This window comes from Bombus pascuorum, chromosome 10, assembly GCF_905332965.1.
Source record: "Bombus pascuorum chromosome 10, iyBomPasc1.1, whole genome shotgun sequence".
Lineage (NCBI taxonomy): Eukaryota > Metazoa > Arthropoda > Insecta > Hymenoptera > Apidae > Bombus > Bombus pascuorum.
The window spans coordinates 8475941-8493079 of record NC_083497.1 but is presented as its reverse complement, the minus strand read 5'-3'; the positions used below and the strand labels follow the sequence as shown (position 1 = coordinate 8493079).

Genomic DNA, 17139 nt, shown 5'->3' with positions numbered 1-17139 from the left:
AGCTAATACACGTCACGTAACGCGTTTCTAAGGTATCGGCGACGTTTCGGTAGCTTGAACGTGGGCAAAGTTCACGAGAATGGAAGACTTGGATGAAAATCAAACGTCCGAATCAGCGAACGCCAAGACGACTGCAAACGCGAACGACGAAGTAAGTTGTTTATGCTAAATTACACCTCCAAAATATCTATTCATAGGAATTATTACTTATTATATAATTACTTATTATAATTATTACTACAAAGTAATAATTACTTTGTAGTAATAATTCCTATCAACACACTTCTATACTCTTATCTAATTGGTAGGATTTTTTTCTTTATCGTTATTCGTTTAAACGTTTTTTGATTGTTGACATGATATAAAGATCTCGAATTCCTTGATATGATTGATTATTGAAAATGTGTGTGATCAAGATTGAGAGACAAGAGTTTTGTAGGATGGCTTCGACCTCGACGATCTTCTACCGATCGTCGGTGAATTCGGTCGTTATCAGAAGCAACTTCTCTGGCTCGTGTGTCTTCCGGCGTGTCTTCCATGTGGTTTTTGCGCCTTCAATCAACTTTTCATGTCCGACACGCCACCTCACTGGTGCAAAGTACCGGGGTTGGAGACTCTGGATGTCTCCCGGAGAAAGAGACTCGCGATTCCAATTAGTCAGGTGCAATTGTCGGTCTAGGCGCTAATATTTTTATCTCCTCGTTTGTATGTTTTATTAGGAGGAATTTAGACAGTTAGGGTATTTATTTAAAAGCTAGTCAATCCAATTTACCCGCCCCTCGTTTCCAGCTTTTCATTTTTAAATTATTCGATAGCTACATGAGAAACATTCACACAATCATTTTGATATTTAGAAACATCTGTAATTCTGTCATTAGCTTCTGGCGAAAATAATTCGTAGTAATATTCTGTTGCGTTTTATATTCCAAGTACGTAGTCGTATGATTATCATGGGAATGGTAGAGTTAATTCCAATGACAATAAATCTTAATCACTATAAGTAGGTTAGAAAATAAGATTTAGAGTTAGCGTTGCTCATTCTATCAACCAACGCTGTTTGTCGAGGAAATTAGATAAACGCTAGTATTTTTCTGGTATTTCCAAGATGATTTCCCGCTTTGATACTGCAGAAAAGACGTCGTTTATCCTTAATAGAATACATATGTACGTTTTCCACAATAGTGCACGTTATTTGCTCGCAGTATTGTAACTCTTGCCTTCATAATTAGGAGGACAATGAAACGTACAGTCAATGCACACGATACGATATCGATTGGACAGCGGAAAATATTTCTGTCGTGACAACGGCTTCTTATGTGCCAAATGCATCGTGGCCCATTGTTCCATGCGATCATGGTTGGGAGTATGAAACTTCAGAAGTAAAATCTTCTATCGTTATCGATGTACGTTTACATTTTATTCCGTTTTTCGATCAAGATGATCATTTCATTTTTTTCGTTAATTCCTGTTGAAACGTTTCAGTTCGATCTCGTGTGCGATCATGCCATTTATCCGACGATTGGGTTGGTCGCTCTAAACACGGGAGGACCAATTGGAGTGTACCTTTTCGGCACGCTAAACGATAGGTAACAAACATTGTTACTTAGTTTTGAAACTTAAATACAGGTTGTTTCATTACCTTTGTTGTATCACATAGAATTGGTAGAAGATTGTCTTTCTTCACGTGTCTGGCGACTTTAATAACCGGTGGATTTTTAACGTCGATGTCGAACAGCTTTTGGACCTGGGCTGCTACCAGGGTGGTCGTTGGTTTAACCATTCCTGCTATTTATCAGATACCTTTTATCATATGTAAGATTCCACGAAGAGAAAGAAATAATAAATAATATGAACAAATACAGGGAATAGGAAGTATGAGAAATATTTCTCGTAGAAAGAATGAGTATTAACGTTTTCTGGGTTTTCTACAAACAGCTTTGGAACTGGTTGGACCAAATTATCGATCATTCGTGACAGTGATGACGTGCAGCTTCTATACAATGGGATTGTGTATGTTGGCTGGTGTGACCTATTTGATAAGAGATTGGAGAACGCTTGCCATAACCACGAGCGCACCCTTTCTTTTGTATTTCTTATACTGGTGGTGAGTAATTGTCTCTCTGCCTTTTACCCTTCTTCCGTATTCCGTTCACGCGACATCACAATAAAACGTCTAAGATTATTCAAGGTTGCTGCCAGAATCACCGAGATGGTTATTGGCGAAAAGTCGATTAGTTGAAGCTAACGAAGTCTTGGAACGATTAGCCAAAGTAAATGGGAAAGAGTTACCTACTTCTTTCTCGCAAAAACTACGTCAACGAATGATGATGTCACGATCAAAAAGTGAGGAGGAGAGATTACGTAACGGGCCCGGTGTATTGTCTCTCTTCAAAACACCAAATATGCGTTTGAAGACATGTCTCATTACTCTAAATTGGTAAATCAAAGTATAAATACATCATGAATCAACAAATATGATAAAATATAACACGCGTGTGTCTGCAGTAAAATTTAGCTTCCGACATTTCTACAGAATCTTACGTTGTTTTCGTATTATTAATCGTTGTTTACCAAATATACGTGATTGTGCTTCTTTATGTGAAAAACAAATGACGAAATATATCAGCCTATCGGTGGATTAACTTCTCTCTTTCTAGGTTTGCCAATAATATGGTATATGTCGGATTATCATATTACGGGCCAGCGTTGGGTAACGAGGAACACCTGAGCTTTTTCTTCTCGTCTCTGGCTGAAATTCCAAGCTACATGGCCTGCTGGATCGTAATGGATCGATGGGGTCGCCGATGGCCTCTTTGCTTGTCCATGGTACTCGCTGGTGTATCGTGCATTGCTACGGTTCTTTTGTCATCTGGTACTACATTATGCTAATAAAAGAGAAAAAAACAGGAAAACAGATTCTTCGTATAAATCATATAATAAAAAGAGAAATACTGAAAGTAGTTTCGAAATAAATTTTTTCATTTTAACTATTCCATCTTTGTCTTTTTATAGATGCAGTTGTGACGACGCTAATTCTATTCCTCTTATCAAAATCCGCAATATCAGCCTCTTTTTTAATTATATATCCGTTCGCCGGTGAACTTTACCCTACACAACTACGCGGCGTAGCGATAGGTTTCTCCGCCTACATCAGTGGTCTCGGCCTTATAATCATTCCTTTTGTTACTTATCTTGTAAGTAATCGTAAATACGCTTATCGTGTCTCCGCGTTCAGTTAAATCTTCCAGGAATTTACGTCATTAGGGCAAGGAGAACTTGGTACTGCCCCTCGTGATTCTTGGCGTCGTATCTGTAATCGGCGGACTGTCTGGCTTGCGTTTGCCGGAGACGCTGCATCATCGATTACCACAGACTGTGGAGGAAGGGGAGCTGTTTGGAAAGGATTGGACTTGTGCCGATTGTTTTCGTTGCGTCCCGACCAAGTACGAGTCGTATCATTGGCAAAAACTGTCGATTAAATACATAAATATTCCTTCTTATGTAAATGTTGTAAATAACGCGTCGTTGCTTTGGCTGATCTTAGACCTTCATCGGCCGCGGCTTCTTACGAAGATTTATCGATCAGAGAGACGGTGGAGATGCACGAAGTACCTGAGGCACCGATTCCTCAGAGACTGTTAGAGGATCAACAAAGGCCCAGTAATGCGAGCGTACGTCGGCTGGTTCGACAATCCAGCGTGATGGACACGCAACGGGACTCCGATGGATCCATTAAGATGACTTACTGGTTTTAGTTTCGAATCGAACTTTCAGTTTCAAAATAAAACCGAAACTACTGACCCAAGGAGGTATTATTGCCTACATCATTTTTTTATGTATTGTCCCTGTCGTGAACGTATTTACGCTTTTATACTAGTCTGTTAAAAAAATTCGTAAAATTGAATCAGTAAATCGTGAGATAATTCTAGTGTCAGGTTTTCGTATTTCTAAGTCGTCTTTTAAAATTGAATACACATTTACTCGACTGATACTAAGCTCTTCAGCGATTATCTGATCAGTGATAACATAACTTTATAAACACGTTAAAAGTTCTTTAGAACCGCTCAGTAGAAGATCGAGCTCTTCAGCGATTATCCGATAAGTGATAACGCAACTTTATGAACACGTTAAAAGTTCTTCTTTAGAACTACTCAGTAGAAGATCGAGCATTATCTTCCATCTCTTCTTTTCCTTCATGAAACCTCTTTGACCATTTGTAAGTGGTTGCTATCTTCACATGCTTCTTGCTCCCTCTCTATATGTTTATATATATATATATATAATCTATATGTTTAAACGTGCTAACTATTTCAGTTCCTTTTTTCCCGAGTTTTACAAGAAATTTGACATTAATATACCGTTCCTTAAAAAGATCGCCAGACATTTTCAAGACGTGTGATGGTCGAAAGAAGCATGAGCATAGTTTGCTATAAGCAAACGGGTTATCGTAGACTCGAGAAACTATTTATAGATAAAACTGTAAACTACATTCTTCGGCCGACCAGATAGCCTTGAAGAAACAAATTATACAAATTATCGGAAAGATTTGATAAAATATTCGATTTGAACGATCGAGTCCAGTACTCGACTATTTATCGACTATTTTAGAGATAAATTAATCAAAATGAGATTTTCGAGTGGATGCTGAGCTTATCTTAAGTATAAAGCTTTGACATACATTGATAGTTTAGTAAAACGAAATATAAACAACGCGAACAGAGGTATTGACAACAAATTTTTTTCTCGTGTACGCTTTGCAATTTATTCTCACGGTTGGTATACAAAACACGAAGATTAAGAGAGGGGAAAAATAAGGAAGAAGGTGTTTTGCCGTGGGACCGACTCGTGATACCGAGCGAGCTGTTCTCGTACTTTCGAACGAATCTTTGTCCACCCTTCTCCTACCTCTTCAACTTTATAGTCGAGTGGTTCTATTGTAGCAGCTGCAACCAGGAAGATCACTATACAATTTCGATACCAATGTCCCATACTTGTTTCATCTTTTCTCATCTTATTTACCTGTCCAGTAATCGCTGCTTAAGCTCGGGTGGATAGGTTACATATATATAATGATCGGGCATTTCTTCGTTCGAGGGCAGATTATCGTCCCCTGGCTCACCTTTTCTTCTGCCACTGGTTCTACTGTCGCCATGACCACTCTGATCGTGTAACGAGGACGTAGCCGTTAGACCTCCATCCGTGTAGTCTAAGCTTCCCGTTCCATCCAACCTGTCTTCTTCTGCTGAACTGAAAAATTGATGTCTCGATGAATCATGGTAATTAACGAGGATAAATACAATGTATGTACTACATTTGGATAAGATGAATGATATCTTTGGTTAAAAATATATAATACATTTCGAGTGGGAATATTGATATCTGGCATTTTAAGTAGAATTTATGGGATTAATGACGCCTTCGTGTCTTTGAATCGTAAAAATGATCTCGGACGTTATTTTTTCTATACTATCAGGTTCTTCGGTGTAAAAACAATGTAAATCTTCGAACGTCTAAACATTTACATGCATAAAAAGAAAAAGTTATATTTGCACTTTTACCCAAGCCGTTCGTTAATATCTTCAGTTTAATTCTACGTAGATATACATATGTGTAATTTTTAATATCGAATTCTGGAACGATTTCAAATAAAGTTACGAAAAGAGTATGTGACCTATCATTGTTGTAAACATTTAACATATTTGTATCGCGTTGCATCTTTAATTAGATCTACCTCGCTACATATGTGATGATGGTCGTCGTGCTGGTAAATTCTCTTATCGCTGTTTTTATATACACGCAAACGGTGATAAATCATGGGACGACATTGTTATGTGTAAATATGTTTCAACGTACGTACTTGAACAACACCCAAATAATGTAGTAGCACGCATAAATGGACAAAGATAGAACGAGCAGAAAAATGCTTAACAGGTACCAAGGTGTGTGCCTCTGTTGCTTTTTCGTGTCTTCCCAATACCTGTCGCAGCTAAGGTACCAGCATATCGCGCGATTCAACTCACCTAAAAAGAAGGAGAATGATAAAAATTGGAAATCTGACTTGTCGATAAGACGTCTATCAAATTGATCGAACGGCATACCTTCCATTTCCTGAAAATCTCGTACCGAAAGATTCGTCAAGAGTCCAGCGATGCAATCGCGGATCAGTACCTGTTGACATTATTCAAATAATAATATTTTCGTGACATAAATGAACACGATATTTATGATACGTGCTTGTTATTTCATCCTATGCCACAATTTGTTACTACACTTTTTATTTCCTCATTAACCGTGCTTTTAGTCTACGGATTATACGGAAGACTGCGTTAGTACTCATGATATTCATAATACTCGTTTAGGTTTGGAAAGTTTACGTGATTCTAGTAGAAAAGTGATTAGTCATTTTAAGATAAATGAAACGAAAAATGAGGCCAGGAAGTGGTTAATCCTCTCTCAAATGCGCTACAGGGAAAGGTATCTATAAGAGATTATTCGGAATAATACTTAAGTAATGACAAAGCGTTTTGTAATGACTAAAGCTTCCAAAGACAAGGACAACAACTACTAGAACGATAATCTTACATACTCAAACACCGATCTGTAATCTTCGAGTTGCATAGAGGACAGAGAAATCGGCCATTCGTGAATTCATATGGCAATGAAAGATATACTATTTCTCTCACGAGCAGATATTATCTTATAGAACCAAGGAAGTCGTCCACTTATTCGTATCGTTCGACTATTCCTAGATCTTATCGAGGTTTCATCGAAATGATTTCCAAGAGATAAATCAGACCCTTGATTTAAAAAATTTTCTACAATCTTCCCACGAAGTCAACTAACTTCGCATTGTAACTTCAGCTTCTGCAGCTCCTCCGGCTTGCAGTTGGCCTTCAGCTTCCTCAGGTGCAACCCCTTACGCCTCTTCTTGTCGACGGCTGGCAACGCCGCTTCCACGAGATTCTCTTCATCGTCCTCGTCTTCTTCGTCTTCGTCCTCTTCGCCGTTGTCGCAGGCGTTACTCCTGTTATCCGGACCAGCGATTTCGACGTGGTATGCAGTTCCTGGCAAACGATGATTCTCTAAAGCCCCGCTGTCCTCTCGATGACAATATTGCTGAATGTTGGTGACAGCTTCGCCACCGGAGATAGTGCAGGCTTTCTCGACCGGATACGTCCCCGAGAAACTGCCTCGCGACTCACAAGGCATCACAGATGTGTGACGTTGCTCCGTGTTCTCTTTCCAGACTTGTATATCCGTACTGTGGTGGCCAGCCTCATCGTCCACCAAGGAATTTTCGAAATCACGGTTTCCAAGCACGTCGCATCTCATGATGTCGCAGTAATCCGCGAGGCACACCGCGTCTTCCGCCTAGCCTCCAACAGTTTCATTTATAATTGACACACTTGGCAACTGGTCTTACCGTATTTGAAGTTATTTGTGTGCGTTGCGAAGGAGTGTCGATAGATTTTCTGTGCCAGGTGGAAAATGGGAGGTGTCTCATAAAATCGATGAAGTTTACACGATGTTTTTCTCTAGAAGCATATCCCTCCTTTATTATCCCGTTATAAGAATTATAGAAAGGTTATAGTAATTATTCTAACGGAATGCTAATTTCGAAAGAAACGAGGCTTTCTAAACGACTCGTGACATCTCCAATTCTACACTCTATATATCGAACAAATTATATTTACTCGAGCGAATCGAAAGAAGGAAAACGTACCGTGTTAACATTACTTTTGTGTCTGTTATCGAAATGGGCATCTAAGTGTTTCTCTGCGTAGAAGGATTTGCCACACAGACCGCAGGTCCATTGTGACGGTCTGTGCTGGTGTTTCGCCTTTTGCTGTGGTCGAAAAATATCTCGACTTTCGTGGAACGGGCACTCCAGAGGCAGCTCTACCTGATGTCTCTTCAGAATTGGCATCCATCTCTAAAACCTCGAGAAAGTTGAAGGATTTTCCACGGCGACAAAGTTGTTACAGATGGACATTTTGCAAATTTTCTTTACCTTCTGAACTATCCTCCTCACCACGAACGCCCGATCGCGGGGGCATGATATTTTAAACACGCTGGGTCCTGGCCAGGGGATTACGGATAAGAGTAACACTATTAAGACCTGCGAAACGCAAAATACACACTTATTCCTTCGCTTATTCCTTCTTTCTCCTTGCGTTCGAACGAACTACGTTGTCGTAAATTATTGTCGTTCGTTTATTCGGAGATTTATTAAAGTTTATTAAGGAATACTCGATGAGTGCACGTCCATAGTACCGTAATTTTTCAATACCGTACTATCTATTAGTCTATATTCGTGACGTCTTTCTGCTCGGAATATTTCTCGTTTCTCATGGAATATTTATACGGTCGTGTAAAACGACTGTTAGCTGTACAAACAAAGGAAAAATTTTCACGCACTATGATTTAATTAGTCATCATTTCTCTGTTCCGTATGACGCTATTTCGATAATAACCGATCACCCACGACTGTATTATCTCAAAGGCTACGACACGAAAAGTGGAAAAAATTGATTTATAATGACGCAATCTTGCTGACGTGACGGATAGACGATAACCATTCCATCTGTCGATACAAACACGTCAATTAGGCCGATTCTTTTTATAATTACCTCGAAATGAAAAGGTTGGGTCCTCATTCATAGCACAGACTCGCTTAGCGACAGTGACCTGGTGTTCGACGATGATCTAGCGTAGCGACGAATAACACGAATATCCCGTTTCTCAATATACTTGCTCGTCGCGGTTCACGGTCAACTGGGGACGTAACGGGGGTTGCAACGAGGCCAAGCTATAGGGATGAACGTCGACATGGCGTCGTTGCCTTTGCCAACAGGGATGACTCCTCGTAGGGTGCTTAATTGTTTGACTACTTGCTTCACCGCTAATCAAATGAATTTACTTCGCGGTCAAATATTTTATCGAGATATACATTCAAATAGCCTATTTGTTTTATGTCAATAGACCTTCCTAAGTATCTAGAGTAACGTAAGTGCTTTAAAATGTCATATTCATGCATTGCAATGTTCGTGTATGTGCTTTTGAAGGAAGTGACTTGCGATTAAAAATCTGACATGTAAATGTAGTAGATATAATTTTGAATGATATTTCACATTTCTTGACACGTGATTCACGACACTTATCGTACGGACCTGGACGCAACGTTGGAGTCGGCGTCGATGACGACGCGCCGACGCATCGACCCCTCGACTATGTGCCGGGTGCAATGGTTGGAGTTAAATACAGATGACGTTAAAACAATGAAAAAATGCGGTTCTTATCGATTAACATAAAATTATCAGGTTATCGATGTTAAGACGCTGCTAAATGAATTAACAATTAAATCGCTTTATCTATATTCATAGATAAAGCTTATTTGCCTAAAGTTTACGTATAGGTTGTTCGTTTTGTCAACGAATGATAAAGCGTTAAAAGGTCGGAATCCCGTCACCAGATGGCAAGAGGGGAGACGTTTTTAGATACAAAGTCCAAGTTGGTCTCTGTATCATTCAAACCATCGGAAATACCGATGTAAATTTTCTTCTTACTCTTCCCTTGACAATTTCGTACAACGCTATAACACGATGTTTAGCACCTTTATATTCCACAAGAGTATGGTTATATAATGCGAATGGTAAGATCAGTTCGTTTTGATTATGTAACATGGACCAAAGTGTAACAAGTATTGTACATAATATATGCAGGCTCCGTGTCTCAAAGTAAATTAATATTTTCTGTAGTGGATGTACTGGGTGTTGTTTAAGAAATACAGTCTAATTGAACGAATACTCATGAATATTGTAATAAACACTCCGAATAATTTATATATCCACCAGTATAATGTGGATTTTCTACTGTTTTATATGTCTTAACATAAATATTCTGAGTCTAATGTGAATATTCATAGGAATGTAGTTAGGGTATAATTAGCAGAACAATAAGAGGAACCCAAGTCTAACAATAAATAGTAGGCCTGTCACAAACTAATCCATCAAATTTTATTCCATTTAAATCATCGTCTATAGCGGAAAGAACATTAATCGATGTTAGTGAACACATGCGTTCGCGTTGCGGATACTCTCATAATGATAGAATCAATTACTTGCAATCGAGCAAAGTGTACCGAAAATACAGTCGTTCGTGAAAGCGTCATTATAGTTTTCACATACAAATAACCATCCCTGTACACGCCTCCTCTGCTAGAGTGTTGGGTGGGGGAATGGCGTATCTACAGGCGGGCAGAAGTTAAATGGTTTGCAACAGAAACTCGTAGTCTGTCAGTGAAAGTCAGTTAGCTGAGTAAGCTTCGCCAGTTCTGTGTCGTTCGTCGGTTCGCGGTATTCTGAATTTTCATACGTTACGTCTAAGCCGACAACAACAATTCGAGTCCTACGCCTACGCACTAACATTTACACCGTGTATTCAAGAAGATCATTAAGGTTTGCACGTTTTCCTACGTTTTTCTCTGCTTGACAAGTGTATTTTATCGACGCTGGATCGAACCTTTCTTAATCGATCGCGATCGGTATTGAAACAAAAGACATTCACTATATTAAAACCGGTTTGCGAATTTAGTTGCATAAAAGTAAATGAAATTAGAAATTGTACTTTCCTATGCAACAGGTCAGCCGAGTAAAAATCGATCGATCGATGAAAATTATAAACACGCGTAGTTCTCCGTCGAGATCATAGATCTGGTCAAAAGTTAGACAGTATCTAGTTTCGAATAATTTTCATTTACGCTCGATCAAGTGTTTCGAATGTACTTGACGTAAACAGATGTTTATTGCGTACCTGTATTCGTCGCGAAGGTAACGTTTCGTGGGTTTATAAGAGGCTCAACAACCATTTTATCGTGATATCGTAAGTTTACTATTGCTCGTAACGAGTAATAAACGCGAAACAGCGAAAACTAAATCTCTGTTTGTCTGAGTCGCCGCCAATGCTTAACGAACGAACGTTCATCCTCAGGAAGCTACCGCAAAATGTTATTCGAGGCCAAAGCACCATCTGGTGTTCCAAATGCGTAGGTGTAGAAGCTTCAGACAACACAGGATTATTCGTATTTTTCAGGAAGTTCAATGATCTCTCGATCGAAATAATTGACATCGATTTATCACATAATCTGTTTCAACTGGCACGATAAACGGTTCGATACCAATGATATGTTTGATTCTTCGAGAATCTTGTTTACGAACAAATTGACCACTCATTAATATCTAGTTTAATACTCTGACGTACAAAATTTATAAGTGATAGCTTTCCTGGATGGTAACATTTTATCGTGTAGAAAACGTTAAATAAAGTAGAGTCATACTCGACGACTGTAAATCATTTGGTAGACCGTTCCTCTATTTATTGTGATAATGTACGAAGAAGCCGCTATATTTACGTTTGGCGGAAAATAAGATAACATCCAAACGATGTGTTAATGTCGATAACTATGTTGTGCTTTGATCTTCTTCTTATTCTTCATTGGCAGTTTGTCATTCTATCGATTTACGTTCATTTCATCTGACGTAAACAATACAATCTACTGATAAACGTAACCCATTTGTTATTCCACAGATATTCTTACAGACATTACATTCGGTCTGTTCGTCGCAGTGTAACTTGTCCCATCGGTGTATGGTGATGCAATCGACAAACTGGCATAATTATTTATACATTATTGTTGATATTTTGCATCTCGAAGGACTTCCTGGAACAAGCTTGATAATTGCGAACAAATGGATTATTACCAGGAAAAGATTATGTTGTCTGTTGTGGATTAAAATTCATTAACTTTTGTAATCGTTTCGTATAGTTGTAAAATTTCGATCTAGATGTGTACGCGTTTTATATTGTGTTGTATGTATTTCTGATTTCAACGTTCTGCGTCTTCGTTCCTTTTAGCGTCAAATCAGTTGACCCAAATTGAACCGTGTGCCTTACTGACTACATGTTATTGCCACACTAAAAAACTCATTTTCATGCGACTCAAGTGCCATCGTTTTTATTTCTTTTCCAGAGCGTATTTTGTCGACGTGATTCTATAAGCAGTTCGTTAAAGTGTTACTATTGAACAATTAACAAATTATTGGGAAATTAGTATAATATACTGCGTGCAAATAATGGCAAGCGTCAGGCAAATTTTTCGTTGTACACGAAGACTATGTCAGATATCGGAGAGCGGGACGAAAGTTGCAAACCAGTTCGCGAGATGCACTTCTACACAGGCGCGACAGAAGATCATGGAGGATGAAAATGGAAAAAAGATTTTCTTGTCGCCGTTCGGCGAGTTCACGCCCGCCAAGATGCTCATTCAGGAATACATCTGGAAAAATGCTACGAAATTCGCTAACAATATTGCGCTGGTAATGTTATAAACAAATTGTTACAATTTCTTTCTGTTCCCTCTTTATTAGAGCAGTTGTGAAAGAATGGAACAATTTCTTTGTTACTGTTATAAGTCACAACAGTCGTCTGTGGGAGCGATGATGATAATTAAATACGATAAGCACGAGTAACTCTAAAGAACGGCACGTAGTGCGCTTACATTCTTATGTTCGTTGCATACGAATAAATTTTAAGATTATTGACATTGTATGCAAATACGTAATACGAATATGATCATATAAATCAAGTTAAAACAAACGATTTTTAATTGTTACGACATAGCTACAACAGTTGCTGATTAAGATAATGTTTAGTAGCTATATATTTTAAAATGATGCAAATAGTAATTTTCTATGCTAATTCGATGACTTTAATGCAATCGATGTTACTATATTAGGAGTGCTCAGTGACCGGAAGGAAGTATACGTACAGTGAAGCGAGGGACGCAGCTAATTATATCGGAAGAAGTTTGATAAATATGGGTTTGAGAAAGGGCGACGTAGTGGCATTGATATCGCCCAATTATCCGGAAGCGATTTTAGGTACTATCGGTATCCTAGAGGCCGATCTTATTGTTACTACAATGAATCCTACCTATACGTCTGGTGAGTTGAATTTATTAATGATTCAGCAAGAAATTAATTACTTAATATATATTTACGCTAATATATTTAAATAAGCGCACATTAAAATGTATTTGCATATTAAATTATTCAATAAGTGAGAAAACAGAATTAATGAGCATAATTTCATTAACATTTCTGTTTATGATCTTTTTCTGCAAATCATTGTCAATTATTTTCTGTTACTAAACAGATGAAATTAAGAGGCAACTGCAGGTTGCCAACGTGAAGGCGATCATTACAGTGGCAGAAATTGCACCAATCGTACTCCAAGCGTCGAGAGATATCCTCGCATCTGGAGGACACTTGGTAGTTATCGAGGATGGTAGCGGACCTATTCCCGATGGTACCGTGCCGTTTAAGGTGAGAACTAAAATTGATCATAGTGTCGAGCACCTCGGATAAATTGATTGAATTCGCATTCGTAGGCGTGAAACCATTTGGTATAATCCAATTGGTACGAGTTGAACGTTGGCTCAAGATAACGAAACTTTTATAGGATCTCATTGCACGCGGCAAAACGTTACCGCCTATAACCAGCTATCGAATGTCTCCAGACGATGTGGCTATTTTGCCATTCTCCAGTGGAACGACAGGTTTGCCAAAAGGAGTGATGTTGACGCATAATAACTTAGTCAGTAACATGCAAATGGTGGAGCAGACGTGTGAAGACAAACTGTGGCGACCTACGACGGGTAAGCATCGTTTGTTATTACTTATCCTCTTAGTATCGTAAACTTATTTGTTCGTTTAGTATCGAGCATCATTGACGAGGTTAATTATTGTTGCAGCCGATTTCCAAGAAGTATTACCTTTAATATTACCTTTCTTCCATATTTTCGGATTGAACGGCATGGTGTTACCGCGTATCGCTTGCGGTGCAAAATTAATTACTGTTCCCAAGTTCACGCCGGAACTATTCATTAATGTTTTAATGAAACACAAGGTGAGGATTCTGTTGGAATATATCTTTTATTTAGCAGGATATGTTTCAGGAATGTTTTCAAGAGTATTTTATTTCACAGGTTACGGGTCTTTACATAGTTCCACCGATACTTCTGTTCATGAACGCTTGTACATATATTAAGAAACATGTTTACGACAGCATGCATCACTTTATCAGTGGAGCAGCTCCATTATCACAGACAGACATAGAAAAATTCTATCAAAAGAATCAATTAAACACCGATCAGTTGAAAGTCTGTCAAGGTAAGACTTTAACTCTATTCCTAAACTGTCTATTCTCGAATCTTTCGTGCTTCATTAAAGTTGAATTTCTTTTCACAAAGTCGAAATTCTAAAAAATATGTATCATTTGCTTAATTTCTGTCTACAAGGATATGGATTGACAGAGACCTCGCCAGTTGTTACCTTCGATTTAGGTAATTCGAAACCAGGAAGTATCGGAAGAAACGTTGTTGGTTGCGAAGTACGATTAGTCAATCCAAATACAAATGAAGATATTTCTGAACAAGGTCAATGCGGCGAAATATGGGTCAGGGGGCCTCACGTTATGAAAGGCTACTTAAATAATGAAAGTGCTACGAACGACATGATCGAGAATGGCTGGCTGAAAACCGGGGACATTGCTTACTATAACGAAGACTCTGATTTCTTTATCACGGATAGAATGAAGGAGTTAATCAAAGTTAAAGGATTTCAGGTAAATGACACTTTCATTCATAAAGTTAGTTGATAATATATCAGTCTTCCTTACCTAGTAATCCTAATCTAATAAGTTTGAAATATGTATCAATATCATCATTCTGAACAACTTTTCACTATCCATGTCATCGTTTCGATCCTATGTGATCCATGTCATCGACATTAGTTTCCGAGATATTCACAAAAAGCTTCAATTAGATTTATTTTCCATTTATCCCATATTCGTACATGCCAATTATTTGTCATATAGATAAGAAAAGATATATCATTATGGTAACGATAACTATAATATGTAACGATAGATGCAGTAATTATAAATTGTAATATACTTATATTCTTACTAATAGTAATAATAATAATAATGTTGTATAAAGATATTCATAGAAATTGTTCCAATTAAATATTGACGTAAATAGGCCAGTTACATGTTTATGGTTATATAAAGCATATTGTATTTTAATAATTTTTTCGATCTTCCAAGGTCAAAGTATTGAGCCATAGGTCGCGTCGCATGTTTTCTGTACGATACAAACTTTATTAGTACATTCTTTTATTACTATATTCTTAAGCGTTCTTTTCTTCATAAAAAATACTGAAATAGACCAATTTGCCTATTTTTCAAATCTCATTTCTTTATCGATTGAAAATTTTGCGCCAGGTACCACCAGCTGAACTGGAAGCTATACTAAGATCGCATCCAGACATCGTGGAAGCAGCTGTGATTGGTCTGCCGGACGAAAAGTGCGGTGAGGTACCAAAAGCTTTCGTAGTGACGGGGAAAGGGTCAAAAGTAACTGAGGAAGAAATTAAAGATTTCATTAAAAGCAAAGTGTCAGAGTACAAACAGCTGCAAGGTAAAGTTTTTCGGTTTACGTTTAACGCGAAACAGAATGCAATTTATGATGTCATGTTCTATATATAAAAACGATTAGCATACCAATGAATACACTCATCCTTTTCCTATTACATTATGGAAATTTTCCTATATGTAAAGTAAGTTTTTTTAAGTAGTTAAATAATATCGTAGAATTTCTTATATATATTCTATTAATCTATCATTATTTTACGTTGAACCTGTTTTTTGCTTGCTTTTGTATGATACAAATTTCGTTTAATATCGTAGTTGTTTCTATTTACTTGATCGATAATGTAAGGTAATCGAACGTGAATTTGTAATAATTTCAGGAGGAGTTACGTTCATAAATGAGATACCGAAGAATGCGAGCGGGAAGATCTTAAGATCGAAACTGAAGAATGAGTACATATAATAAAAGGTTGCTTTTAAGAAAGACTGAGGAACCTCATGCCAGGCCTTGCTTGACAATCAGTACCATTATGGGATCAACTATTAATTAAGAACAGAATACGGTGAATTGTTTTTGCGAAGTTAATTTTCGTGATAATAGCAATCGTATTGACTATTACGCCCTTATGAGACTGAAAAAGAAATGTTAATTGGCTAAGAACCACGCGTGCAACGGATCTCTTGCGAGTGAATACTTTCACGATACTTAATTTTTTTCACTTATTTACTTTCCTTCCTTGCAATCTTAAGAGAAAGAGAGAGAGAGAAAGAGACGGAGAATGAAAGGAAATGAACTATGATCTTATTTACTTGTATAAGAGAAAATGAAACATTATTACATATGGGCATGGTTACAAGAAGTGATTTGACAAATCATGCATTTTATTTTTATTGCCATTTAATATATTACGGTTTCATCCGTTTTTATGGTGCTATCTGTGACAATGCAATTAATTCTACTGCGACTTAGATATTTTTTAGCGATATTCAATTTTTATGGTGATTTGTACCAGAGAATAACAGGTTAATTAAGCAATAAAATATTTTATAGCTGATATAAATGAAGCTTCATACCATAACTCCTTCGTCGGCCATTTCCTTCATCGTATTTTACAATTTGCATTTTAAAATATATTGTTTTGTTTCACGAGCACACATTTATTATGCGGATATGTGTTGAATTAATAAATAGTTTATTTAAATGGGTAAATAACAGGTACATTCCTCCTTTCTTTAAAAAACGTCACTGAACGTGTTACATAACTCAGCGTATGCAAATTACTTCAACTCTGTTTCTAATTAGAGGTTATTAGAGACCGGACCTGTTATATTACCTAATCTAAATTTTGTAAAAATATTTGTAAATATCTTCTGGCTTTCAAAACAATTAAAAATAAGTCTTATCATCACGAATAACCAACAAATTTCTTTCAATCAAATTCCTTCTAATAAATGAGTAACAGAGGTAAAAACATCGTTTTACAAAATTTGGTCAAACTGGTTACCTTTCCATTTAATAAATTCTTATGTAATCAATCCTAGAGTGAAATATTTTCTCTTGTAGATATACTACGGTATAGCGATTTAAGCATGCTTTGGAGGAAACTTTGTGTAACATTGTGTAACATTATCATTGTACACGATTCTCCT

The 17139-nt window shown here is 37.4% G+C and overlaps 3 protein-coding genes across 5 annotated transcripts; 2 read left to right on the top strand and 1 right to left on the bottom strand.

Annotated features, from left to right (window-relative positions):
* The first annotated feature begins 9 nt into the window (after positions 1-9).
* On the top strand, positions 10-3817 carry LOC132911252 (carcinine transporter). 2 transcript variants are annotated; one of them, XM_060967766.1, is made up of 11 exons: positions 10-151; positions 440-661; positions 1230-1403; positions 1483-1586; positions 1658-1812; positions 1936-2104; positions 2189-2437; positions 2658-2872; positions 3013-3194; positions 3265-3443; positions 3545-3817. In XM_060967766.1, exons 1-11 carry the CDS (start codon positions 80-82, stop codon positions 3753-3755), a joined length of 1932 nt encoding a protein of 643 aa, XP_060823749.1. In that variant the 5' UTR covers positions 10-79; the 3' UTR covers positions 3756-3817. The 2 variants fall into 2 exon arrangements, with proteins under 2 accessions (XP_060823749.1, XP_060823750.1); XM_060967767.1 differs by lacking the exon at positions 440-661 and having other exon boundaries at positions 11-151.
* Positions 3818-4735: 918 nt separating this feature from the next.
* Positions 4736-8857, bottom strand: LOC132911262 (uncharacterized). Of its 2 annotated transcripts, none has more exons than XM_060967789.1 (8): positions 8631-8857; positions 8012-8119; positions 7724-7933; positions 6844-7371; positions 6099-6168; positions 5858-6020; positions 5020-5247; positions 4736-4961 (listed from the first exon to the last, which is right to left on the bottom strand). In XM_060967789.1, exons 1-8 carry the CDS (start codon positions 8655-8657, stop codon positions 4916-4918), a joined length of 1380 nt encoding a protein of 459 aa, XP_060823772.1. In that variant the 5' UTR covers positions 8658-8857; the 3' UTR covers positions 4736-4915. The 2 variants fall into 2 exon arrangements, with proteins under 2 accessions (XP_060823772.1, XP_060823773.1); XM_060967790.1 differs by having other exon boundaries at positions 4736-4943; positions 8631-8855.
* Positions 8858-10301: 1444 nt separating this feature from the next.
* On the top strand, positions 10302-16550 carry LOC132911257 (uncharacterized). Its single transcript, XM_060967773.1, has 10 exons — positions 10302-10457; positions 12029-12374; positions 12794-13001; positions 13213-13382; positions 13519-13714; positions 13811-13965; positions 14045-14228; positions 14357-14682; positions 15343-15538; positions 15870-16550. Exons 2-10 carry the CDS (start codon positions 12132-12134, stop codon positions 15950-15952), a joined length of 1761 nt encoding a protein of 586 aa, XP_060823756.1. The 5' UTR covers positions 10302-10457; positions 12029-12131; the 3' UTR covers positions 15953-16550.
* The last annotated feature ends 589 nt before the right edge of the window (positions 16551-17139 follow it).

Excerpts from the sequence above, each read along its gene's own strand:
- LOC132911257 (XM_060967773.1), top strand. The coding sequence starts at position 12,132 with ATGGCAAGCGTCAGGCAAATTTTTCGTTGTACACGAAGACTATGTCAG. Across the intron at positions 14,229-14,356 it reads TCAGTTGAAAGTCTGTCAAG|GATATGGATTGACAGAGACC; the intron begins GTAAGACTTTAA and ends TCTGTCTACAAG. Across the intron at positions 14,683-15,342 it reads TCAAAGTTAAAGGATTTCAG|GTACCACCAGCTGAACTGGA; the intron begins GTAAATGACACT and ends ATTTTGCGCCAG.
- LOC132911252 (XM_060967766.1), top strand. The coding sequence starts at position 80 with ATGGAAGACTTGGATGAAAATCAAACGTCCGAATCAGCGAACGCCAAG. Across the intron at positions 662-1,229 it reads TCGCGATTCCAATTAGTCAG|GAGGACAATGAAACGTACAG; the intron begins GTGCAATTGTCG and ends CTTCATAATTAG. Across the intron at positions 1,813-1,935 it reads TCAGATACCTTTTATCATAT|CTTTGGAACTGGTTGGACCA; the intron begins GTAAGATTCCAC and ends TTCTACAAACAG.
- LOC132911262 (XM_060967789.1), bottom strand. The coding sequence starts at position 8,657 with ATGAGGACCCAACCTTTTCATTTCGAG. Across the intron at positions 6,169-6,843 it reads AGCTGAAGTTACAATGCGAA|GTACTGATCCGCGATTGCAT; the intron begins GTTAGTTGACTT and ends TAATGTCAACAG. Across the intron at positions 6,021-6,098 it reads AGATTTTCAGGAAATGGAAG|GTGAGTTGAATCGCGCGATA; the intron begins GTATGCCGTTCG and ends CCTTCTTTTTAG.